Genomic DNA, 25391 nt, shown 5'->3' on the forward strand with positions numbered 1-25391 from the left:
TTTTAAGAATATGTCCTCCAAGCAGTTGACCCTTGTCCCGGAACCTGGCTCCTTACTCTACCTGTGGTGGAGAGTGTGGTTCAGACCTACCTTCGAGGAGAGAAGAATAGTTGCTGTAGTATTTATTGCTCATACACTGGGAATTGGGTCAACACTCTGACAAGCAAAATCCCACTGGGGATTAACACAGTGGTGTGGTGGTTGTGACTCAAGAGATTGAGAGTTCAGATCTCGCCTCCGATCTAACCACAAAGTTAAATCTGGTCATTTTGGGTTGGGATCCAAAATATAACCTTTTCAAAACAACCCGACTGTCACTTTTTAAAAAACTCAATGGTCTTACTAATGTCCTTTGTGCGTCACAGACTTCCACAGCATATCCCATGCGCAATGCCTCTGCAACATATAAAAGGTTAACTCAGCTCTAAGGTTAACCTGGTGGAAAATAAGGCATAAAAACACAGTTAACTCCAATTCTGCTTTGTTTAAAAAGTATATGTATATATTTAATACATTTGCTTTTGCAGCCAAAGGTTCTCTGCAGCAGTCCTATGTTCGGAATGTCTGTCCCTCGGAGCCTAGTCCAGAACAGCATGGATTTCGGAAGTCTGGGATACAACAAGGAAAATGTAAGGAGTATATTGCTTCTGAATTTATTTTGTTGGAAATGTTATAGTACAGCACAGTGCACATCAAGTTGTGTGTGTGTGTGTATATACTGATTTTCTTTTTGGACTATTACTGCAGTTAGACTGTCAAGGTGATAATTTGGAGCATTTGTCTGTAGCTGTCTAAATGAATGAAAGCAAACGGCAGGTCTGGCAACATCTGTGGAGAGAGAAACAGTGTTAATGTTTCAAGTCGGCTAGTGCAAGTGACAAGTGCCTGCAGGATAAATAGCTTTTTTTTTAAATTTAGAGTACTCATTCTTTTTTTTTCAATTAAGGGTCAATTTAGCATGGCCAATCCACCTTGCCTGCACATCTTTGGGTTGTGGGGGTGGGACCCATACAAACATTTGGAGAATGTGCAAACTCCACATGGGCAGTGATCTGGGGCAGGGATCGAGCCTGGGTCCTCAGCGCCGTGAGGCAGCAGTGCTAACCACTGTGCCACCTACGTGCAGGATAAATATCTGTTTGCATTTTAGTTACAGGTTGTAGAGACATAGGAGTTTACAGAACAGGAGGTTATTTTGCCCTCTATCCCTGTGCTAGCATTTTTGAAAGAGGTGTTGATTCAGTACCAGTCAGCTGGTGGCAAAGTTGGCAATGATAATTGGGGAAAATTGAGCTAAATTTTATAGTTGATGCTGAAACAATAAAACTAAGAACAAAGAAAATTACAGCACAGGAACAGGCCCTTCGGCACCCCCAGCCTGCGCCGATCCAGATCCTTTTATCTAAACCTGTCTCCTATTTTCCAAGGTCTACTTCCCTCTGTTCCCACCCGTTCATATACCTGTCTAGATGCTTCTTAAATGATGCTATCGTGCCCGCCTCTACCACCTCCGCTGGTAAAGCGTTCCAGGCACCCACCACCCTCTGCATAAAAAACTTTCCATGCACATCTCCCTTAAACTTCCCCCTCTCACCTTGAAATCGTGACCCCTTGTAACTGACATCCCCACTCTTGGGAAAAGCTTGTTGCTGTCCACCCTGTCCATACCTCTCATAATTTTGTAGACCTCAATCAGGTCCCCCCTCACCTCCGTCTTTCCAACGCAACAATCCTAATCTACTCAACCTTCTTCATAGCTACAACCCTCCATCCAGGCAACATCCTGGTGAACTTCCTCTGGACCCTCTCCAAGGTTGGGCACACCAGCCCCCTCCCTATCCCTGCCCTCGTTCCAGGAACACTCGTCTCACCCTCGGAGTCCCTGTGCCCACACAAATCCCGTGATACTCCTGTTGACGCCTCCTAAAAAGGCCCTTCGGGATAAGGATTGGAAGACACTGGAACAGGAACAAAAACCTCGGGAGCACCGTCATCTTAACGGACTGCACCTTCCCCGCCAGTGACAGCGTAACATATCCCACCTCTTAAACTCCCTCCTCCATCTGCTCCACCAACCTTGTGAGGTTGAGCTTGTGCAGGGCCCCCCAGCGCCCAGCCACCTGGACCCCTAGGTACCTGAAGCTCTTCCCTTCCTGCTTCAGTGGGAGCCTACCAATCCCTCCTCTTGATTCCCCCGTTGCACCACAAACAACTTACTCTTGCCCAGGTTCACTTATACCCAGAGAAACCCCGTATTCACTAAGAATCCTCATCACCTCCGGCATCCCCAACCCCCCCCCCCCCCCCTCACCACCGGTCCGCCACATACAGCAACAGGTTGCCCGCATACAGCGACACTCTATGCTCCTCCCCACCCCCGCACCAGGCCCCTCCAGTTTCCTGACTCCCTCAATGCCATGGCCAGGGGCTGAATCGCCAATGCGAAGAGCAAGGGGGGGCAGGGGGCACCCCTGTCTCGTCCCCGGTACAGCCGAAGTACTCCGACCTCCTCCTATTTGTGGCTACACTTGCCATCGGGGCCTCGTAGAGCAGCCTCACCCACCGGATAAACCCCTTCCCAAACCTCTCCAAACACCTCCCACAGATACTCCCACTCAACCCTAGTCAAAGGCCTTCTCCGCATCCAGTGCCACCACTATCTCCGCCTCCCCTTCCATGGCCGACATCATAATGACATTGAGGAGCCTTCGCACATTCGATTCAACTGCCTTCCCTTCACAAAACCCATCTGGTCCCTCATGAATGACCCCGGGCATGCAATCCTCTATTCTAGTGGCCCGGATCTTTGCCAGCAGCTTAGCGTCGGTGTTTAGCAATGAAGACGGCCTATATGACCCGCACTGCAGAGGGTCCTTGTCCCGCTTTAGGATCAAGGAAATCAGCGCCCGTGACATAGTTGGGGCAAAGCCCCCCCTCCCTTGCCTCGTTAAAGGTCCGGACCAACAGAGGGCCAACAGGTCCAAATACTTTTATAAAATTCCGCCGGAAACCCATCCGGCCCCGGCGCCTTCCCCGACTGCATGCTCCCTATCCCTTTGACCACCTCCTCCAGCTCGATCGGCGCGCCCAGTCCTTCCACCTGCTCCTCCTCCACCCTCGGGAATCGCAGCTTGTCCAAGAAGCGCCCCATTCCACCCCCCTCCACCGGGGGTTCTGACCGGTACAGTTCCCCATAGAAGTCTCTGAAGACCCCATTAACATCTACTCCCCTCTGCACCACCTTCCCAGCCTTATCCGTCACTCCCCCAATCTCCCTGGCCGCGTCCCGCCTTCGGAGCTGGTGTGCCGGCATCCTGCTCGCCTTCTCCCCATATTCATACACCGCCCCCTGTGCTTTCCTCCACTGAGCTTCCGCCTTTCTGGTAGTCAATAGGTCGAATCTGGCGTGAAGGCTATGCCTCTCCCCCAGCAATCCCTCCTCTGGGGCCTCCGCATATCTCCTATCCACCGGCACCATCTCCCCTATCAGTCTCTCCCTCTGCTCCCCCCTCTCCCTTTGGGTTCGAATGGAGATCAATTCCCCCCCTCATCACCGCCTTCAATGCCTCCCAGACCATCCCCACTCGGACCTCCCCGTTGTCATTGGCCTCAAGGTACCTCTCGATACACCCCCAAACCCTCTCGGCCACCTCCTCATCTGCCAGCAACCCCACCTCCAAGCGCCAGAGCGGACGTTGGTCCCCCTCCTCCCCCAGCCCGAGGTCCACCCAGTGCGGGGCATGATCTGAGATGGCATCCTCCACCCTCGAAACCAACCCCCTGCTCAGGACAAAAAAATCAATCCTTGAGTAGGGACCTTATGTACGTGGGAGAAAAAACGAGTACTCTCCCTGCCCTTGGCCTTGCAAAACCTCCAGGGATCCACCCCCCCCATCTGGTCCATAAATCCCCTCGACACCTTAGCCGCCGCCAGCCTCCTACCCGTCCGGGACTTGGATCGATCCAATGGGGGATCCAGTACCGTGTTGCCCCCCCCCCCCCCCCCCCCAATGATCAGGCCCCCACCTCCAGGTCCGGAATGCGACCCAACATACGCCGCATAAACCCCACATCGTCCCAATTTGGGGCGTAAACATTCACCAACACCACCCGCTCCCCCTGCAGCTTGCCACTCACCATCACATATCTCCCGCCACTGTCAGCCACCACATTTAACGCTTCAAGCGACACCTTCTTCCCCACCAGGATCGCCACCCCCCCTACTCTTCTCATCCAGCCCTGAGTGAAATACTTGGCCCACCCATCCCTTCCTCAGTCGAACCTGGTCCACCACTCTCAGGTGTGTCTCCTGGAGCATGGCCACATCCGCCTTCAGGTGCGCAAATACCCAGGCCCGTTTGACCGGCCCATTCAGCCACCTCTCATTCCAGGTTATCAGCCGGATCAGAGGGCTCCCTGCCCCCCCCTCCCCTGCCGACCACCGGCCAGCGTCCCCCACTGTGCCAGTTTCCCACGGCAGCAAACCCCCCCCTCTCCAGCACCCACTGCATCCTCCAGCTCCTTCCTGACCGTTTCAGCAGCAACCCGGTCACCCCCCCCCCCCCCACCAAGGCTAGGACCCCTCCTATCAACACCCCTCCCTCCATAGCACTCCCATGAACCAGCTAACTTCTGCTGACCCCGACTCCTCCCCACGTGGGACTACCCGTCCTCCATCGTGCCCGTCAATGGGTCTCTCCCCCCCCCCCCCCCCCCCCCCCCCCCTCTTGCGAGGGAAAGGAAAACAGCCAGGAACGACCCGCGGTTTCGCCCTGCCCGGCCCCGCCTCCTCTAGGGCAACTCCCATTGTCAGCCCCCCCCCTCACCAGCTTCCCGAACTCCCCGTTTACCCCCCTGCCTGAACCCGTCCACCAGACTCCTACAGAAAAACCCATACAGAAAAGACAAATTGACATGGCCAACCCACATCTTACATTAAACCAAGCAAATACAAATACAGTATTATACAGCATCCCCCATCTTAGACCCTCAGTTTGAGACCCTCAATTTCTCGGCCTGCACAAAGGCCCACAAAGGAATCAAAATAATGGTGCCGATCCTTACAGGTGACGCGCGGACGCGCCGGCTGCAACATGCCGAACTTCACACTCCGTCTATGGAGCACCGCCTTCGTCCGGTTAAACCCGGCCCTCCGCCTCGCCACCTCCGCACTCCAGTCCTGGAAAATCCGCACCTCCGTGTTCTCCCACTTGCTGCTCCGCTCCTTCTTGGCCCACCGGAGCACGCACTCACGATCCACGAACCGATGAAACTGCACCAACACCGCACGCGGCGGCTCGTTCGGCTTGGGCCTCCTAGCCAGAATTCTGTGGGCCCCCTCCAACTCCAGGGGCCCCTAGAAGGACCCAGCCCCCATCAGCGAGTTTAACATAACCGCCACATAGGCCGCCAGGACCGACCCCTCCAGCCCCTCCGTTAGGCCCAGGATCCGCAAATTCTTCCTCCTCGACTGGTTGTCCAGCTCCTCGAACTGCTCCTACCATCTTTTATGGAGTGCTTCGTGCATCTCCACCTTCCCCGCCACGGCCTCATCCTCCCTTTCGGAGGCCTGCTTCTGCAGCTCCCGGATTGCAGCCCCCTGGGCTGTCTGGGTCTCCATCAGCTCCCTGGTGGTTACCTTCAACGACTCCAGCAGCTCCAACTTAAGCTGCTGGAAACAGTGCAGCAGAGTCGCCTGCTGCTCCTGAGCCTACTGCCTCCAATCCTACGGGTCTCTGCCTGCCGCCATTTTGTCTTCCTTCCCCCGTTTTTTCAGGGGTGCTTTCTCCGTTTTTCTCCTTACCCCACTGCTGGTCCGGACCATAGGACCATAGAGGTCGACTCCTGTCCTCTTCCCACGTCGGGATTTGCCGACACAGCTCCGTAGGGGGCCCTGAAAAGAGCCCCAAAGTCCGTTTCAGCGGGAGCTGCCGAATGTGCAGCTTAGCTCCGCATTGCCGCCACCGGACGTCTCCTGCCTGGTGATTGTTGCACGATGCCCGTTCATTCGTTGTTGCAGTGTTTGCACGGTCTCACCAACGTACCACGCTTCAGGACATCCTTTCCTGCAGCGTATGAGGTAGACTACATTGGTCGAGTCGCACGAGTATGTGCCTGGTGGGTGGTGTTTCCACGTGTAATGGTGATATCCATGTCGATGATCTGGCATGTCTTGCAGAGATTGCCCTGGCAGGGTTGTGTGGTGTTGTGGTCGCTGTTCTGAAGGCTGGGTAATTTGCTGCAAACAATGGTTTGTTTGAGGTTGCGCGGCAAGTAGTGGAGGTGTGGGGATGACCTTGGCAAGATGTTCATCTTCATTGATGATGTGTTGAAGGCTGCGAAGAAGATGTCGTAGTTTTTCCACCCCAGGAAAGTACTGGATGACGAAGGGTACTCTGTCAGTTGTGTCCTGTGTTTGTCTTCTGAGGAGGTCAGTGCGGTTTTTTGCTATGGCGCGTTGGAACTGTCGATCGATGAGTCGAGCGCCATATCCCGTTTGCACGAGGGCATCTTTCAGCGTCTGTAGATGTCTGTTACGTTCCTCCTCATCTGTGCAGATCCTGTGTATACGGAAGGCTTGTCCATAGGGGATGGCTTCTTTAATGTGTTTCGGGTGAAAGCTGGAGAAGTGGAGCATCGTGAGGTTATCTGTGGGCTTGCGGTAAAGTGAAGTGCTGAGGTGACCGTCCTTGATGGAGATGAGTGTGTCCAAGAATGCAACTGAATTTGGAGAATAGTCCATGGTGAGTCTGATGGTGGGATGGAACTGATTGATCTCATCGTGTAGTCGTTTCAGTGATTCTTCGCTGTGGGTCCAAAGGAAAAAAATGTAATTGATGTATCTGGTGTATAACATCGGTTGAAGGTCCTGTGCGGTGAGGAAGTCTTGTTCAAACTTGTGCATGGAGATGTTGGCATATTGAGGTGCGAATTTGGTCCCCATGGCTGTTCTGTGCATCTGGATGAAGAATTTGTTGTCGAAGGTGAAGACGTTGTGATCTAGAATGAAGCGGATGAGTTGCAGAATTGCGTCTGGAGATTGGCAGTTCTCGGTGTTGAGGACTGAGGCAGCAATGCCGTTGTCATGGGGGATGCTGGTGTAGAGTGCCGAGGCATCCATTGTGACGAGGAATGTTCCTGGTTCAACTGGTCCATGGTTGCGGAGTTTCTGTAGGAAGTCCGTCGTGTTGCGACAAGCTGGGTGTACCTTGTACGATGGGTTTCAAGATGCCCTCGACGTGGCCAGAGAGATTCTCACACAGGATCCCATTGCCTGAAACAATAGGATGGCCTGGTGTGTTGGTCTTGTGTATTTACAGGAGGCAGTAGAGATCTCCAATGCGGGGAGCACGTAGGGTGCTCTGAAGGTCTGGATCCAACGTCTTGATCAGTCTGTGTTGGCGGATGTGTTCCTTGGTTGGATCTGCGGGTAACTGTCTGTCGTGTTCCTGGTTGTTGAGTTGTCGGGTATACTTTGCAGTAAACTGTTCTGTTCAGTATGACGGTGGCCCCTCCTTTGTCTGCTGGTTTGATGACGATGTTGCGGTTGGTCTTGCGAGCATGGATGGCGTTGTGTTGTGCTTGGGTGACGTTCGGGGCTGCCTTGTGAATGCGACTGATGAATCTGGCATTGACACGACTCCTGATGGCTTGAGCATACATGTCGAGTCTAGGGCAGCGGCCTTCCGGAGGGGTCCAATTCAACTCTTTCCTCTTCGGTTGCCGCATCACAGATCTCGCGGTCTGCTGTTCCGGTTCATTGGTCGTCTCCTTGGGTTCGCTGTTGGCCTCTTGGGGTCTGTGGAAGAATTCCCGGAGCCTCATTCGCCTGATGAATTCCTCTGTCTGCCGCGAGACTGATGGGGTCCATTTTGGTGGTGGTGCAGAAATTGAGCCCTCTGTTATGTGCCGCGTACCTGGTGGGTGGTGTTTCCACATGTAATGGTGGTATCCATGTCGATGATCTGGCATGTCTTGCAGAGATACCTCTTCATTCACCTGAGGAAGGAGCAGTGCTCCGAAAGCTCATGTTTGAAACAAACCTGTTGGACTTTAACCTGCTGTTGTAAGACTTCTTACTGTGCTCACCCCAGTCCAACGGTGGAATCTCCACATCATGGCCATAAAATAAATCTAATTTTCTGCCTTGCCCCTAATTCCTCGATTATCCCTTCCATTCTATTGTTAATCTACTTTTTGTTGGCTTTGAGAGCTGAGGTGGCTGAGTGCGTCTCTACTGATAGAATCTAAATTCTGAGGTAGCATGCCAGCCTCAAAGTTGTCAGCGATGTGGTGAAAACTGTAGAAATGCCTGACCGAATTCTTGTAATCCTTTATTTCTAGGAAGGTGACAGGTCTAAAAGACCACTTTCCCCCGCTCCCAGGACAACAATGATCCACTCACAAGATCCAGATGTCTGTGGAACAACATCTTCCATGTCATCTGTGGTAAGCCCTAACTTAAACAGGTTTGCTTACAGGAAATTGAGTAGTTTGTTTTTAACTCTTTTTTGCATTGTCATTATGTTTTTTGTTATTCCTTGTCTTTCCCCCCCTCATTGCTGTTCTTTGAGGTTAATAAGGGTCATTGAATCACATGACTATGGTTGAATATGCACTCTTTCTTCGCTTGAGGCCAGCTGGGGCAGCTCCACTGAGATGCACTAATTCAGCCCACATCAATGATGGAACCTTCCTGGTCCCGATGGGCCACCAAGTAACCCAGAAATTTCCTGGTCAGTGAATTGTAGCTGCTACTTACAGTCTATTTAATGACTAGTGGACTTTAAAACCTGGTTACGATGTGCATTTTAAAAAATTGATTCTCGGGATATATCCATCCCTGATTGCTTTTGGGTGGTGTTGGGCCACCTTCTTCAACCACTGCGCTGTGTGGTGAACGACACCCAGACTTGTGTTAGGGAGGGATTTTCGGGGTTTTGAGTCAGTGACGACGAGGAACAATAATATATATTGCAGCCAGGAATGTTTGTGATTTGGAGGTGTTGGTGTTCCTAGGTACCAGTTGCCTATGTCCTTCAAGATGCTTTAGGTGATGGGGTTTGGGTGCCGTAGTTGCAGAAGCCTTTGTGAGTTGCCACAGTGCATTCTCTAGCTTGTATAAAATGTGGTGTTTCGTAGGTGAAGGGCATATGAAATAAAAAATGAAAATCGCTTATTGTCACGAGTAGGCTTCAAATGAAGTTACTGTGAAAAGCCCCTAGTCGCCACATTCCGGCGCCTGTCCGGGGAGGCTGTGACGGGAATCGAACCATGCTGCTGGCCTGCTTGGTCTGCTTTCAAAGCCAGCGATTTAGCCCTGTGCTAAACAGCCCCTCTATGTTTAAGTTTAAGATGGTGGATGATGTTCTGGTCATGTAGGCTGCTATGTCCTTCTTGAGCATTGTTGGAGCTGCAATCATCCAGACAGGTAAAAGGTAATCCATTATGGTATTGACTTGTGCCTTGTAGATGGAGGAGAGGTTATGCAGAGCCAGATGGTAAAACCCCCGCCCCCTCACAAAATACCCATTCCAGTAGCTTTTTTTACGTGCTTGATCCAGTTAAGTTGTAAGTTAATAGTGACTCTCAGAATGCTGATGCTAGAGTATTCAAAGATATTAATACTGTTAAGGAGAGATGATTCGGTGATTGTCTTTTGGAAATGGTCCTTGTCTGATTTATTGATTGTCTGGCACAAATGTTACTTGTCATTTATCAGCCCCAGCCTGATTGCTGCAGAGAGGCCTGGCTTCCGTATGATATTATAAGTTAAACTGAACACTGCAATCATCAGTGCACGGCCTTGTTTCTGACTTTGTGATGAAGGAAATCTCATTGAGGAAGAAGCTGCCTTGGGGATTTCCTGCGGCATTGTCCTGGTTTGAGATAGTTTGAGTCCCAACAGCTCGAGCTATAATCCTTTGCGTTGAGTGTTGCTCCAGCCACAGTGTTACTGGGACTCCTTGATGTCACACTCAGTCAAACTTCGCCTTTATTTCAAGGGCATCTGCTCGCTCCTTAGTTAGTGCCCATGTTTGGATCAAATCTGTAATGAGGGTGGTGCAGTGGTTAGCACTGCTGCCTCACGGCACTGAGGACCCGGGTTCGACCCTGGCTCCGAGTCAGTGTCAGTGCGGGGTTTGCACATTCTCCCCGTGTCTGCGTGGATCTCGCCCTCCCAACCCAAAGATGTGCAGGGTAGGTGGATTGGCCATGCTAAATTGCCCCTTAATTGGGGTAAAAACAGGGGCGCTATTTTCCGCTGCCCACAACGGGTCGGAGAATAGCGGGAGGGCGTCCCCAACATTTTTCACGCCCTCCCGCTATTCTTGCCACGCCCGGCCCACAACACGAATTGCTGCTTGCCGTTTTTTACGGCGAACAGCGATTCTCCCCAGGCTGATGGGCCGAGTGCCCAGGCCTTTACGACCGTTTTTACAGCAGCAAACACAACTGCTTGCTGCCGTCGTAAAAACGGCAGCAACATGCCCGTTCTGGGCATACAGGGCCCCGATTGGCACAGCCGTGTCAAGGGGGGCATGGGCCCGCGATCGTGGGCAGTGCGTCCGTAACAGACGCACTCTTTCTCCCTCCGCCACCCCGCAGGATAAGTCCGCGGGGCGGTCGAGGGAGTTGACTGCCCCATGCATGCGCGGGTTGGAGCCATCCATCCTGCGCATGCGTGGTTGACATCATCGTGCGCGTCAGCCACCGTGACGCTTGGCGCGCGGACTTGGCGACGGTCGCTAAGCCCGCGATGCCGTGCTTCACGGGGCCCCACTCCTAGCCCCGCCCGGGGGGGAGAATCGGGTCCCGGGAGGGGGCGCGGAGGCTGCTGTGAAACACGGCCAGTTTCACGGCAGCCTTTACGATTTGCTGCATTTGCGGAGAATCGTGCCCCAGGTCTGTAATGAGGCTTGGAGCTAAGTCGTCCTGAGTCAGCAGGTTATTGGTGAGTATTTGCACTTGATAACGCAGATGCTGACTCTACTTTACTGCCTGTCTGTGTCAACTTGAAGGTTTGATTTAAAAGTGAGACTTTTTTTTACTGAACTGCAGGTTTAAGGTGAGCAATCAATCTTGCTGCTGACTGAGTTGGGTACGATTAATGTGTAGTCTTTATTCCTGTGACTCGCTCCAATGTTGTTTTATATTTTAAAATTTTAGTATGACTTGGAGATGGAGGGAGTCAATAGTCCTATGTCAACAGAGTCTCTATGCCTGGATGATTCCATGAACACAGACTACATTTTATCAGAGCTGGTGCAGAATGAGGCAGAGGTAATGCAGAAAACCTTGTGTTAAAAGTCATTGTTCCCTATGGAAGCATCTTCATTCTTTTTCCAGTTGGTTGTTAATTACCTACTGACCTGGTCACCTGCTAATTGTGCTGGTTAATGAAAAACCAGACTTGTTTCAGTTGACCGTATTATTTCAAGTGAATGTCAGAAATTGTCAGCCATGATCCCCACCAACTAGGGTACCCAGTCTCTATTGGGTAGGTAGTTGGGTTGCCCCAGTAGGCTCCTGAAGAGAGGGAAAGAGAGTGGATACTGCTGGGAAGTGTAAATGTGGGATGCAGAGTGAGAACAGGAAGGCATTCAGCTGGGATGTCCTGGACTGACTCTTTGACTGGTTCACCCATGAAGAATGGGCTGAGGTGCCACAGGGCTCCTGCCAACTGGGGAGCTGCAACTCTGGGTCAGTCATGATTGGAGAGGTGAAATAATAAGCCTCCATTTATTTAAAAAAAAATGATCTCCACTATTTAAATTTCAAATGTAAATAATTTGATCCCAGATTTGTGATCATTGCAATTCAAATTAGGATTAGAATGGATAGGCACTTGATGGCCAACAAGGGCACGATGGGCTGAAGGACCTCTTTCTGTGCTCTAAAGCGCTATGAAGGTCATTTTAGACAAATTGAGATTTCAGTTGCATGCAAGTGACAGAAATGGTATTGAAGGTATTTTGTTACAATTCAAACTAAGGTATTTCACTCACTACTTGCGTTGTGAATTTCTGCGTCATGGTGGAAGGTTCTCTTTGACCTTGATTTGCAGTCACCAGAACTAGAGGACCCCAGCTATGTAACGTGTTGTAAAATGCACCGCATTGGTAAATGAGCAATCCGTTTTGATATTTTTGACATTTATCCCACAGGGAAATAAGAACATGTCTATGTCATCCAGCATGGCTGCTCTTCTCACCAGCAATCTAATGAACCAGGGGATAGACATGAGCATGGTAAGAATTTTGAGTGTTGAGGAAACTCTGGATGGGGGGGAAGAGCCCCTCTCCCTCCTGGTTGCCAAAGTCTTTTAAGCCATTTGTTTGAGCTGTGTGATTGTTGTTTGGGGTTTTCACTGTTAGTGGCCTGGTACTTCTCTGATAACAATCCTGATGCGATCAGCATTTCACCCATAAACTCGCCTCTGGGGCAGGATTCTCTATGGCGGGACTAGTTAATAATAATCTTTATTGTCAAAAGTAGGGATCAACACAGCTATGAAGTTACTGTGAAAAGCCTCTAGTCGCCACAGTCCGGCGCCTGTTCGGGTTCACTGAGGGAGAATTCGGAATGTCCAATTCACTTAACAAGCACGTCTTCCGGGACCTGAAAATTTGGCGTTCCAGCCAAAATTCCACAGTGGCTCCAGAAATACCAGCTGCAAAGCGAAGACGGAAAATTTCAGCCCATGTCTTTACTCTGCGATTCCAAGTTTCTGTGATGCTCAGCGATCTCTTGAAGATTAAAGCACAAGGCAGGCTTGCTCCTAACTGTTAATATTTATTTGTACATAGATGATTTAAGGCCGTATTTATTGTTCACTCCTTCTACCCTGAAAGAACAGATGTCGCACCCTTCTTATTCTGTGGTTGCGCTGAGCTACTATGAAGTTAATCACTTCAAAAGTGTACAAAATAAACCTTGTTCAAAAAAAAGTGTTAGGATTAACCTAGTCTAGTTTAACCTCCGTGATGGGCGGTTGATAATCCAGGGCAAAATTAAGTCATTTTGCCAAATGCAGAGTCATTCGGGGAAGTCGGCACAGATTCATTAAAGGGAAACCACATTTAGCTAACTTGATTAAGGATTTTGTTTTGATGCGGTATCAGAGGGCTGATGTGGCAGTTATGGACTTGCAAAAAAAATGTTTGATAAATAGACTTGCCAGCAAATTTGAAACCCATGGTATAAATGGAACAGTCGCAACATGGATACAAAGCTGACTGAGTGACAGGAAACGGACAACGGTGATGGTTGCTTTCTAGACTTGAAGAAAATCTCCCCCCAGGTGGGCACGCAGCAGATGAAACTCAATGCAGTGAAGTATGAAATGGTGCATTTTTTGAGGATGAACAAGAAGAGACGATGGGCAATAAGGGGAACTAGAACAGGAGGTATACATCTACAAATCTTAGGTGACCAGGCAAGATGAAAGTTAATACAGCATACGGGTTCATAGGCGTTGTAAATTGAGGCAAAAGAGTGCAAAATCAAGGAAGGTATGGTGAAATTTTTGTAAAACACTGATTCAAATAGAATATTGTGTTCAATTCTGGGCACTGTCTGCAAGGAAGGATTTGCTGGAATAGTTTCTGGAAAGGGAGACTTGTGTGAATAGATTGGAGAAGTTGGAGTTGTTCTCATCAATTGAGATTTGTTAGAGGTGTTCAAAATCACGAGGGGTGTAGACTGTGTGTAGATGGAGTGAAGAGCGAAGCAGCTCCCATTGGTGTAAGCGTCGATAACCAGAGGACACTGATTTTAGGGGGATTGCCAAAAGAATGGACAATGTTATGAGGACACTTTTTTAAAAAAAAATGCAGTGAGTGATAAGGACCTGGAATGCACTGCCTGAGCGTGTGGTGGAGGCAAATACAATCAGGGTTTCAGAAGGGAATTGGATATGGACCTGAAGGGAGAGAATTTGCAGGTCTATGGGAAAAGGGCGAGGAAGTGGGGCCAACTGAGCTGCTCCTGCAGAGAACTGTCATGGGCACAATGGGCTGAATGGCCTCCTCTGCTGTAACCATTTTGATTGTTTGAAGAGCATTCACTGTTATAGAGGGAAATGTGGCAGTACATATAATGCTGATTGAGGAATAAATATTGGCCAGAGCACTTTGAGCTTTTCCGCAGTGCTGTGTGATCTGTTTTTTAAAATAATATTTATTCAGGTTTTCACAAATTGTCAACAATACAAATAACACAATGAAATAAGAACAACCCCCCCCCCATATACACAAAGAATAAATTAACAAAGATAAACGATATAAACGCAAATATACACACCCAATCAAGAAAAACAAACAAACCCTCATTAATCCCCCCCCCCCCCCCCCCCCCCCCCCGGTTGCTGCTGTTGTTGACCATCGCCTACCGCTCCACCGGAAAGTGTAGGAACGGTTGCCACCGCCTGAAGAACCCTTGTACCGATCCCCTTAAGGCAAACTTGACCCTCTCCAATTTGATGAACCCCACCATATCATTGATCCAGGACTCCACGCTTGGAGGTCTCGCATCTTTCCACTGAAGAAGAATCCTTCGCTGGGCTACCAGGGACACAAAGGTCAGAATACCGGCCTCTTTCGCCTCCTGCATGCACAGCTCCTCTACCACCCCAAATATTGCGAGCCCCCAGCTCGGCTCAACCCTGGATCCAACCACCCTTGACATTGTCTCTGCTACGCCCCTCCAACACCCGGGCCTGCTTGAACGGCCCATTCAGCCCCCACACATTCCAGGTTAGCAGCCGGATCAGGGGGCTACTCACCCCCCTCCCCCGCCGACTAGCCATAACCCCTTCTTGGCCAGCCACGTGCCCGCGCCCCCCGCATGGCCAGTTCCCCACAACGGCAGACCCCCGACCTCCTCTACCACCTCCAGCTCCCCCTTGGCCATTCCAGCAGCAACCCGGTCCCCCCCCCCCCCCCCCCCCCCCCATAGCTAGGTCCCGCCCTAGCTGCGTTGCACCCCCCAATTGTACTCCCGTGAGTCAGCTGACCCCGGCCACTCCCGCCGCACCATCGACCCCCCCCCCCCCCCTGTGTAAAACTTCCCCTCCCCTCCCTTGCCCGCAAGCAGGCTCACGTCCTTCCACTTCCAGAGCGGGAAAACGCCCGTGCTTCCCAGCTCCGGCCCCGCCCTCTTCAACCCTTAGCTTGGGAAAAAGCCTGCGCTTTCTACTCTGCCGGCCCAGCCTCCCCTTTTCAAGCCCAGTCACACTAGCCCCATCTCAAGCTACCCTCCCCCCTCACGAGCCCATTCGGCGGGCCTAATCAGAACAATGCCCTATCAACCCCCAGAAAACAAAAAGAGCCCCCCCTCGGAACACAACAATCCCCAACCATCCCCCGACCCTCGGTCTGAGTCCAGTTTTTTGGCCTGAACAAAGGCCCAGGCCTCCGGGGACTCAAAATAATGATGTCGGTCCTTGTGGGTGACCCACAGACGTGCCGGCTGTAGCATGCCGAACTTCACCCCTCTCCTATGCAGCACTGCCTTCGTCCGATTGTAACCGGCCCTCTACTTCACCACCTCCGCACTCCAATCCTGGTAGATCCGGACCTCCACGTTCTCCCACCTGCTGCTCCACTTCTTCTTGACCCACCTTAACACACACTGTCGATCAGCAAACCGGTGGAACCGCACCAGCACTGCCCGTGGCGGCTCGCTGGGCTTGGGCTTCCTCGCCAGCACTCGGTGGGCCCCTTCTAACTCCAAGGGCCCCTGGAAGGCCCCCGCTCCCATCAACGAATTCAACATGGTGACCACATAGGCCCCCCATGTCTGATCCCTCCAGCCCCTCTGGGAGGCCCAGAATCCGCAGGTTCTTCCGACTCGACCAGTTCTCCATCTCCTCGAACCTCACCTGCCATTTCTTGTGGAGCGCCTAGTGTGCCTCCACCTTCACTGCCAGGCCTAGGATCTTGTCCTCGTTCTCCGAGACCTTTTGCCGGATTCCCGGATCGCCGCCCCTTGGGCCGTCTGGGCAGCTTGTTGAGTGAGGCCTCCAGCAGCTCTGCTTTTAGCTCCTTAAAGCAACGCTGAAGCAGCTCCTGCTGCTCCTGCACCCATTGTGTCCACGCTGCCTGGTCTCCGCCCGCTGCCATCTTGGTCCTCCTTCCTCTCACCTTTCTTTGCTGCAATGCTGCTTTTTTAATTGCCCCGCTCCTGGTCCAATCCGTGCACCAGCAGGGGAATGTTGCTGTCCCCTTCCCACACCAGGAAATGTCGAACAAGCGCCGTTGCGGGCCCTAAAAAGAGCCCAAAAGTCCTTTGCTAGCAGGAGCTGCCAAACGTGCGACTTAGCTCCGCATAGCCGCAACCGGAAGTCCTGTGTGATCTGTTAAGCCAGTCAAAAGAGGTGAAGCATCTGTTTAACAACTGAGCCAAAACAAAGCACCTTTGACCATACCGCCTCCGTATTTCCCTGAACGTTGTGCTCAAGTCTTTGACGAGGGATGTCAATTCAGAACTTTCTGACTTGCATGTTAACCTTTGAACGAAGGCTTACACCTATACCAAGGTTGTTAAAAGCTACATGTAAGCCAGACGAGAGAGAATTGGCAGGTCCCCTCCTTGAAGGACATTAGCGAGCCAGTTGGGCTTTTATGACAATCTTATCACTTTCATTGCCATTTTGTCTTGTGGCAGTGCATATTGAGATCTATTAAATTAAATCTCTCAGCTGGTACATTGATGGGATTTGAACTTGTGGCTGGTGCAAAGTACTGTAATTGGTAAAGACTGTTTTTTTACTCAAACAACGGGAATTCTTATCAAGCCGGGAATGAGAGAAGAGTAGAAATGGCCTGTGTTTCGGATGCAAAGCATAAGTATTGACTGAGACCATAAGCATTAGTTGCCTCTGTCTCCTGTTGCTATCATGCCCAGGATAATTCTCTGTTGGCTATTTGTGAAAGTAAGTGTTGTCTATTCCAATATTGTTCTGATTTTTGGAGCAACAACAGCTGTTTTTACTGATGACTATATTCTGTCCCCTGGGGTGTGATAACAGTCATGGACTAATTAGCAGTTGTTCCTTGATGATGTGCCAATAATTCTGGCATATTGTGAGGGCAATCACTGGGAAGTCTTGTTCCTGTGCACACGACTGTATTAGTCTCTAATTAAAAAGAGGTTAAGAGTTTAACTCGACAGCTCTGAGTTGAAAGATCCATCTCCTTAATCAGAAGAACTCTGCAGTAATGAGCTTCATAGATACTTGCATGAAGGAGATGGCTGGGCTGAATGATAGTGATCTTCCTCGTGGGGAAGACTCTGTAGAAAATGGGGGCTCAGTATGTGCAAAATCATTTTTAAAAAATCATTGTTTTGTTAGGTGCCAGTCCGCAAGAGTAGACCAGGCCTGTTTCGGTCACCCTCTATGCCGGAGAGGTTGCACAGACCATTCCTGAAGAGGTTGGAGCGATCTCCGGAAATTAATACTCCAGTAAAGACTAAGCGACAGAAGAGCTTTGGAAGCTCCTCAAAGGACGAGGATCAGGAAAGACTGGAAAACCAATTCATGGTAATGAAACCTTCTGATTGCTTGTTCAGTTGAACTTGTTAAGTTCACAGCGAAATGAGAAGCCATTCGGCTTATTGTCTACATGCTAAATCTTTGCTGGACAATCCAGATCTATTCCCATTGTCCTGGTCGTCTTCCACCACATTGTGCCTTCCACTTCACATCGTTATTTAATTTTTATTTTGGGTGCAATGCCCTTCTTCTCACTGAACCCTGCTGCAAAGAATTCCATGCTTCAGTGACATTCCCGAACGAAATTGCTCCTGAACCCTTTTTCCACATCCTCTTAAGGTCCAGTTTGAATTGGTGCACCCTGATCCCCGAAGTAGAGGTGCCATTCGGTCCTGGTCTGGATTGGATTGAATGTCATCATGAAAATAATGTGACCTATTCATAACACTGTCTACTCCACATATAAAAAAAGTGAAATGATGTGAATTCCCAGCGGCTTATCTGGGGGAAAATGCACCAACTTCTTCAGCCGTGGAAGTTGCCATTTGTTCCCTGCTGAATGTAATTGAAATGGCTGGTGTCGGTCTGATTTCTCTTTTAGTATTTGGGGGATTCTACTTTGTTTCATGTTGTTGACCTTTGGAGGCTGGGTTGCTGAGTGACGGGGGCTTTGGACATCCTGAATAAAACTTGGTAGTTTGCTTTTGATCTTCGAGGGGGGTGGGGTCTTCAGAATTGGTTTATGTCCAATTTTGTGTGATTGAAAAGAAATCCATGCAAACTCATAGAATTTGCAGTGCAGAAGGAGGCCATTCAGCCCATCGAGTCTGCACCGGCTCTTGGAAAGAGAACCCTACCTAAGCCCACATCCTCATAACCCAGTAACCCCACCCAAAACTAAGGGCAATTTTGGACACTAAGGGCAATTTATCATGGCCAATCCGCCTAACCTGCACATCTTTGGACTGTGGGAGGAAACCGGAGCACCTGGAGGAAACCCACGCGCACACACTGGGAGGATGTGCAGACTCCGCACAGACAGTGACCCAAGCCGGAATCGAACCTGGGACCCTTTAGCTGTGAGCAATTGTGCTATCCAAAATACTACCGTGCTGCCCTGTTGTTGACAACTGTTGAACATTTTTTCCTTCCTCTACAGAGACGAGCCAGGACCTGCAGCAATATTGACGTGACAAACGTTTTGGATGAGGAGAGGAACACAGAGCTGATAGGGAACTTTTCCAAAGTGAGATTTTCAACATTTGATATAACATTACAAGTGGGTAGTGGGGAGGGGTCGGTGTGGGAGTGAGTGGAGGCGGCATCTTGCAAGGGCATGAGCCTGAAGGCTTTGTGAACGGCTCCTCTGCCGTTCTCACCGCTCAATACTCCACAAGCCCAGTGGTAGCCCTGAGTGTGGGGTCATTGGAGTCAGCACATGGGACTGGAGGGATCGTTGGTATGGTCACTGATCTGTGACAGTCACCGGTGGGGTTGGGGGGGTGGCTGGCTGGGGTCTTCATTGGGGTGGGTTTCTTGAGCTTGGAGGAGCTCGAGGAGGAGTTGAGTTGCCTGGGGGGAATGGGTACTTACGGTATTTACAAGTGTGGGATTTTGTCCGGAGGCAGGGCCCGGGCTTTCCATGCCTCCCACTAAGGGGACTGCAGGATAAGGTGATGTCAAAAACCGGGGTCGGGGAGGGATGGGGTTACAATAGGTGAGGTGAAGAGGAAGTGGGAGGAAGAGTTGGGAGGGGAGTTGGAAGTCGGGTTATGGTGGGAGGCCCTGAGGAGAGTCAATGCAACCTCGTTGTGTGGCAGGCTTGGCCTGATGCACAGGGCTCCTATGACTGGTCCGGATGAGTAAGCTTTTTGAGGAGGTGGAGGATAGGTGTGGGCAGGTTGGGGGAAGTGCTGCGAACCATTACATATGTTTTGGGCCTGTCCAAGGTGGAGGGGATTTTGGCACGGATATTCAGATGTCCTTTCAGAGGTCCGAGGTGGCAATATTTGGAGTGTCGGAAGGTCTGGACGAATATTCATTCTGCTGCCTGTGATACTCTTGTACTATCTGAGAGGAAGTATTGGTAATGAGATCTTCCACTACAGACACTGGGTCAGACCAGGAGTCTGGCTGACGTGATAGTGAAAGTTTGACCCATCATTGTGGTACTTACTCTGATGCTAATGATTTATTTTTTGGCAGGTGCATGCATTGCCCACAATAATGGGGAAGCATGGGGATCTGAAGTACATCACCTCGGAAACGGTGAGTCCCCCTATTTATCAAGAAAATGAGCATCTTGCAGAGCACCAAAAAAGGAACTTGCATTGAGAATAGAACATTCCTTGAGATACAGTCTGTCACTGTTTAAAGCTATTGTATGGGTATCTTATATTGCCAATGCTGGAGGCCACAGTACTGTGATCTCCCCTAGATAGCCTGATGGAGACCAGTTCTGAGTGACCAGTTGTTGAAGGTCTGGAAGCAGGACAATATGCATCGCCTTCTCCTCAAAGGCATTGCCTGTGAGTGACAATGTTGTTCAAGTCCATTGGTGAAGTTGGGGCCGTGGGTTCTTGAGGCAAGTCCACAAAACTGCCCAGAGTGTTGGCATCAGAGTGCCAGATCACAGCAGGGTGTACCCAAATCCTTGCTGGGCCTTCTGCCTATGCTCCATGATGTGGTAAACCTTTACAGCGGAAGAGCGATGGCTTGCTGCAATACACTGGCATAGTTCCAATCATTTGCGTATCAGCCATCGATCTCAGACTCTTGGTGAACCTGTGGCCCAAGTGCTGATTTTTGGAGGAAGGTACTGATGCTATCATGCGCACACATTCATTAGTATTTTTGATCCCCCCCCTTTGTTATTTTCTTTTTGTTGAGCACCTTTACCGAGCAGCATTGTATTTTAGACAGTGATTCGCTGGCATCAAGATCGTAGAATGGTTACACCACAGAAGGAGGCCATTTGGCCTGCTCAGTCTGTGCTAGTTCGCTAACAAAGGACTAAGTTGTCACTGCGGTGAAATATTGCATTTCCCTCCAATGTTCCGAGGTCTGGATTTGCTTTTCCCCGTCCCTCAGAAAAATGCAAGCCTGTGTTTTGTGCAGAAATGATTAATCGGGTGTAGCCTAGCATTAGTCTTATCTCTGAATGCTACAAACCAATCCCTGGAATCTTTCAGCTGGCAGCCCATGTACGAGTGTGTGGGTATTTTAATTCCAAGAGCAAAGTAACCATAAACGGTGTAAAATCAGACTTTTCTTTCACAGATGGCCAAGGTGCTAGGTGGAGAATATGATCACCTTTTAGAGGGAGTCTATATTGTTGACTGCCGCTACCCTTATGAGTTTGAAGGAGGACACATCAGGGTAAGTGCAGTGGATTCAAAATTATCAAGTTTAAATTTTTTATTTATTTATTTATTTATTTATTTATTTATTTTGAATTCTACTCTATCTGCGCTCGTACCATTCCCCAGATAGATGGAAACCCGCTGTGACCTATTGCAAAATCAGTGCTTCCTTCCTTTGATTCCATACTTGCCCACTCCTTGCCACATGAAGCAAATGATAAGTTATCAAATAGGAACTCTATTTCTTCTCTGCAACCAGAGTTTCCTTCCTCATGTGTCTCATTTTGAACATGTTCAGTGCTCTGAATAAAAATATACCAGTCGTGCGACAATCTTGAATTCATTGCAAAAGTGCAGTTTCTCGTTAACAATTGTATTTTGCAATGCATTTTTGGCCTGTTGGCAATTGGTCGTGAAGTCCCAGTCTAGGAATACTGAGACCATAAGAAATAGAAGCAGGAGTAGGCCATTCAGCCCTTTGAGTCTGCTCCGCCATTTAGATGATGGCTGATCTAATGCTCACTAAGACCATTTTCCTGCCTTCTCTCCACAATCCTCAATTCCTGTACTGACTAAAAACCTATCGATCTCAACCTTGAAATGTTCAGGGACTCGGCCTCCACAGCTTCTTGGGGTAAAGAATTCCAAAGATTCACCACTCTTGAGAGAAGAAATTCTTCCTCAACTCCATCTTAAATGAGCACCCCTTTATTCTGCGACTTTGCCCTCTGGTCCTACACTCTCCCATGAGTGGAAACATCCTCCCAACATTTACCCTATCTAATCCCCTAAGAATCTTGTATGTTTCAATCATATCGCCTCCCATTATTCTGAACTCCCAGAAGTACTGAGCCAATCAGTTTAATCTTTCCTCATATGGCAGTGCATCCACCCTAGTAAACCTCCTCTGTACAACTTGCAGTGGTAATGTATATTTCCTTTAAGAGGACCAAAACTGTACACAGTATTCTAAATGTGACCTCACTAATACCTTGTACAGTTGCAGCAACATCTCTTTATTTCAAGGGGGCTGGAGTATAAAAGTAAAAGCCAGCATTCCATTTGTCTTCCCAATTATCTGCTGCACCAGTATGGTCGTTTTCTGGGTTTCGGGAGCAAGGAACCCCATGCCTCTTTGTGCTACAGCTTTCTGCAGTCTCCCTCCACTGAAATGATAATCCCCCGCCGTGTTCTTTCTTCCTAAATGAGCAGTCTCACATTTTTCCCCACATTGAATTTCATTTGCCGATTTCATGCCCACTCACTTAACCTGTCAATATTTCTCTGTGAACTGTTTATATCCTCCTTACAATGTGCCTTCCCTCCCACCTTTGTTGCAACTGCAATTTTGGTGACCGTATACTTCGTTCCTTACACCAGACAATCATTAATATATATTGTGAAGAGCTGTGGTCCCAGCACTGATCCCTGTGGCAATCCATTGGTTGCTGCCCTCCAACCTGAGAAAGAACCCCCTTATCGCTACTTGCTTCATCCTGTTAGTTAACCAATCCTCTCCTCTTGGCAGAATATTGCCTCCAACATCATGAGCTCCTACTTTGTGTAGTAGCATTCCTGGCACCGTATCAAATGCCTTTTGACAATACAACATCGACTGGTTCTCCTCTATCTACTCTGGCTGACACCACCTCAAAGAACTCTAGTAAATTTGTCATAAATAAGTTTCTAGTTCTAACTAATCTTGCCAATTCATTATCCAAGCTGATATTCTTGCGACTTCTACTTTCCTAGGGTGCCCTGAACCTTCACAGAGCAGATGATGCCATTGACTATTTCCTAAAGGAGCCCATTGTTCCCAAATCCAGAGACAAGAGATTGATCATCATTTTCCACTGTGAATTTTCATCAGAGCGAGGACCAAAGATGTGAGTTGTAGGAATTATTTTCCTAATCTCCACTGAAAGAGTATTAAATGTATACCGAATGTTGAGGAAGGACTTGTTGGCACGGTTACAAACAGTCTCATACTTTCCAGCATCTAGAACTGAAGTGAAACCTCTGAAGAAAATTGACTTGTGTAATTCGTGAGCTAGCCTCTATAACAGGGGCCTAGCTGGCATGATTTTGAGCCTTGTACTCTACTATTTAATGTGGCTCGGGGCCAGATATGATTTTCCTCTTGCAGATGGTTCTAGCAGCAGAGATTTGTTTTTAATTTTTCATCTATGGAATGTGAGCGTTGTTGATTGCCCATCCCTGAGGGCAATTGAGTTAACCACTTTGCTGTGGGTCTGGAATCACATGGTAGGCCAGATCAGGTAAAGCTGACAGATTACCTTCCCTAAAGGACAATAGTGAACCTGATGGGTTTTTTTTGTTTTTTACGACAATTGTCACATTAATCCCAAATTTTTATTGAATTACAATTTCACCATCTGCCATGGCGGGAGCAGAGCATGACTCTGGGTCTCTGGATTACTAGTCCAGCGACAATACCACTATGCCAATGCCTCCCCTAATCACAGACAGTACGATATAGTTATACTTGTGATGTTACAGCCAGAGCCACTGGATATTCTCAATGGGAAGGATTATGCATTAGGGTCAGGAGTGAAATGTAAGGTGGACATTTACAAGATAAAGGTTAAAAACACAAGAAAGAACAAGGATTGGTGAAGAAAATAATTTGTTTAAAATTTTAGCAGAGAATTTGAAGAAATCCCTTTTAAGCATGGAGGTTTTCCATGATTGTTTGGTAGCTGTGTGCACTCTCCAATGTGCTTCTTAGCCACAGACACCTACAGTGACCTGGGCTCAACCTGCTTTTTACTTCCTGGATCAAGAGGAGGAAAAATTCCTTGCAGTCCTACACAGAGAAAAAAAACACATTTGTATCCTGCTTTTCATGACATTCTTGAGCATTTTACAGCCAATGAAATAATTTGTAGTGTAGCATTTTGAAGTGTTGCCACTGTTGTGATGTAGGAAACATGGCAGCCAATTTTTGGGCATGGCAAGCTTCCACAAACAGATGATGGCTAGATTGATTTTAGATTTATTTATTGTCCAGTATACCGAGGTACAGTGAAAAATATTGTTCTGCGTACAGTCCAGGCAGATCATTCCATACTTGAAAAACATAGGACATATGATAAAAACACACTCATTTTAAAAAAAAATAATCATTTATAGGATGTGGGCGTTGCTGATTAAGCCAGCATTTATTGCCCATCATTAGTTGTCCTTCAGAAAGTGGTGGTGAGTTGCCTTCTTGAACCGCTGCAGTCTTTGTGGTATAGATACAACCACTGTGCTGTTAGGGAGGGAGCTACCGAATGCTTCCCCAGTGACAGTGAAGGAACGGCGATTATATTTCCAAGTCAGGGTGGTGAGTGACTTGGAGGGGAACCTCCAGGTGGTGGGGTTCCCAAGTATCTGCTGTTCTTGTCCTTCTAGATGTTAGGGGTCATTGGTCTGGAAGGTGCTTTCTGAGGAACCTTGGTGAGTTACTGCAGTGCATCTTGTAGGTGGTACACATGACTGCCACTGTTCATCGGTGGTGGAGGGTTTGAATGTTTGTGGAATGAGGAACAATCAAGCGGGCTGCTTTATCCAGTATAGTGTTGAGCTTGTGTTGCTGGAGCTGCACTCAAACCAGGCAAGTGGAGAGTGTTCCATTATATTCCTGACTTGTGCCTTTTAAGTGGTGGACAGGTTTTGGGGGTCAGGAGGTGAGTTACTTGCTGTAGAATTGCTAGCCTTTGACCTACTAGGGCAGGTCAATATTAATGTGTCTAATCCAGTTCAGTTTCTGACCAATGGTAACCCCCAAGATGTTGATTGTGGAGGATTCAGTGATGATGATCCCATTGAATATCAGGTGGTTAGATCCTGTGGTAGGAGATGGCCATTGCCTGGCACTTGTGTGGCACGAATGTAACATGCCATTTGTCAGCCCAGGTCTTGCTGCATTTGACCCTGGACTGCTTCATTATCTGGGGAGTCGTAATTTGTGCTGAACATTGTGCAGTCATCAGCAACCATCCCCACTTCTGACCTTGTGATGGAAGGGAGGTCATTGATGAAGCAGCTGAAGATAGTTGGGCCTAGGACACTACCCTGAGGAACTCTTGCAGTGATGTCCCAGGCCTAACATGATTGACCTCCAGCCACCACAACCATCTTCCTTTGAGCCAGGAATGAGTCCAACCAGTGGCGAGTTTCCCCCCCCTGATTTGCATCAACTCCAGTTTAGCTAGGGCTCCTTGATGCCGTACTTGGTCAAATGCTGCCTTGATCTTAAGGACAGTCACTTTCATCTCGCCTCTGGAGTTCAGCTCTTTTGTCCATGTTTGAAGAAAGGCTGTAATAAGGTCAGGAGCTGAGTGACCCTGGCGGAACCCAAACTGAGTGTCTGTGAGCAGGCTATTGCTGCGTAAGTACCATTTGATAGCACCGTTGGTGACACCTTCCATTACTTTGCTGATGATGGAGAGAAGACCGATTTATGTTGGTAACTGACTGGGTTGGATTTGTCCTGTTTCTAGTGTACAGGGCATATCTGGGCAATT

General features: G+C 49.0%; 1 protein-coding gene across 4 annotated transcripts in view; it reads left to right on the top strand.

The window, feature by feature from the left end:
- The window catches only part of LOC119965080 (M-phase inducer phosphatase 1-B-like), a 77331-nt gene that overhangs the window by 45105 nt on the left and 6835 nt on the right, over positions 1-25391 (top strand). For all 4 annotated transcript variants that reach the window (XM_038795356.1, XM_038795357.1, XM_038795355.1 and 1 more), the window contains 9 exons: positions 528-629; positions 8344-8448; positions 11170-11283; positions 12168-12251; positions 17357-17545; positions 18657-18743; positions 19703-19765; positions 20777-20875; positions 22612-22745. In XM_038795356.1, coding sequence (XP_038651284.1) covers positions 528-629; positions 8344-8448; positions 11170-11283; positions 12168-12251; positions 17357-17545; positions 18657-18743; positions 19703-19765; positions 20777-20875; positions 22612-22745 — 977 coding nt within the window. The remainder of the gene's footprint in view (positions 1-527; positions 630-8343; positions 8449-11169; positions 11284-12167; positions 12252-17356; positions 17546-18656; positions 18744-19702; positions 19766-20776; positions 20876-22611; positions 22746-25391) is intronic.

This window comes from Scyliorhinus canicula, chromosome 4, assembly GCF_902713615.1.
Source record: "Scyliorhinus canicula chromosome 4, sScyCan1.1, whole genome shotgun sequence".
In the NCBI taxonomy this organism is placed as follows: Eukaryota; Metazoa; Chordata; class Chondrichthyes; order Carcharhiniformes; family Scyliorhinidae; genus Scyliorhinus; species Scyliorhinus canicula.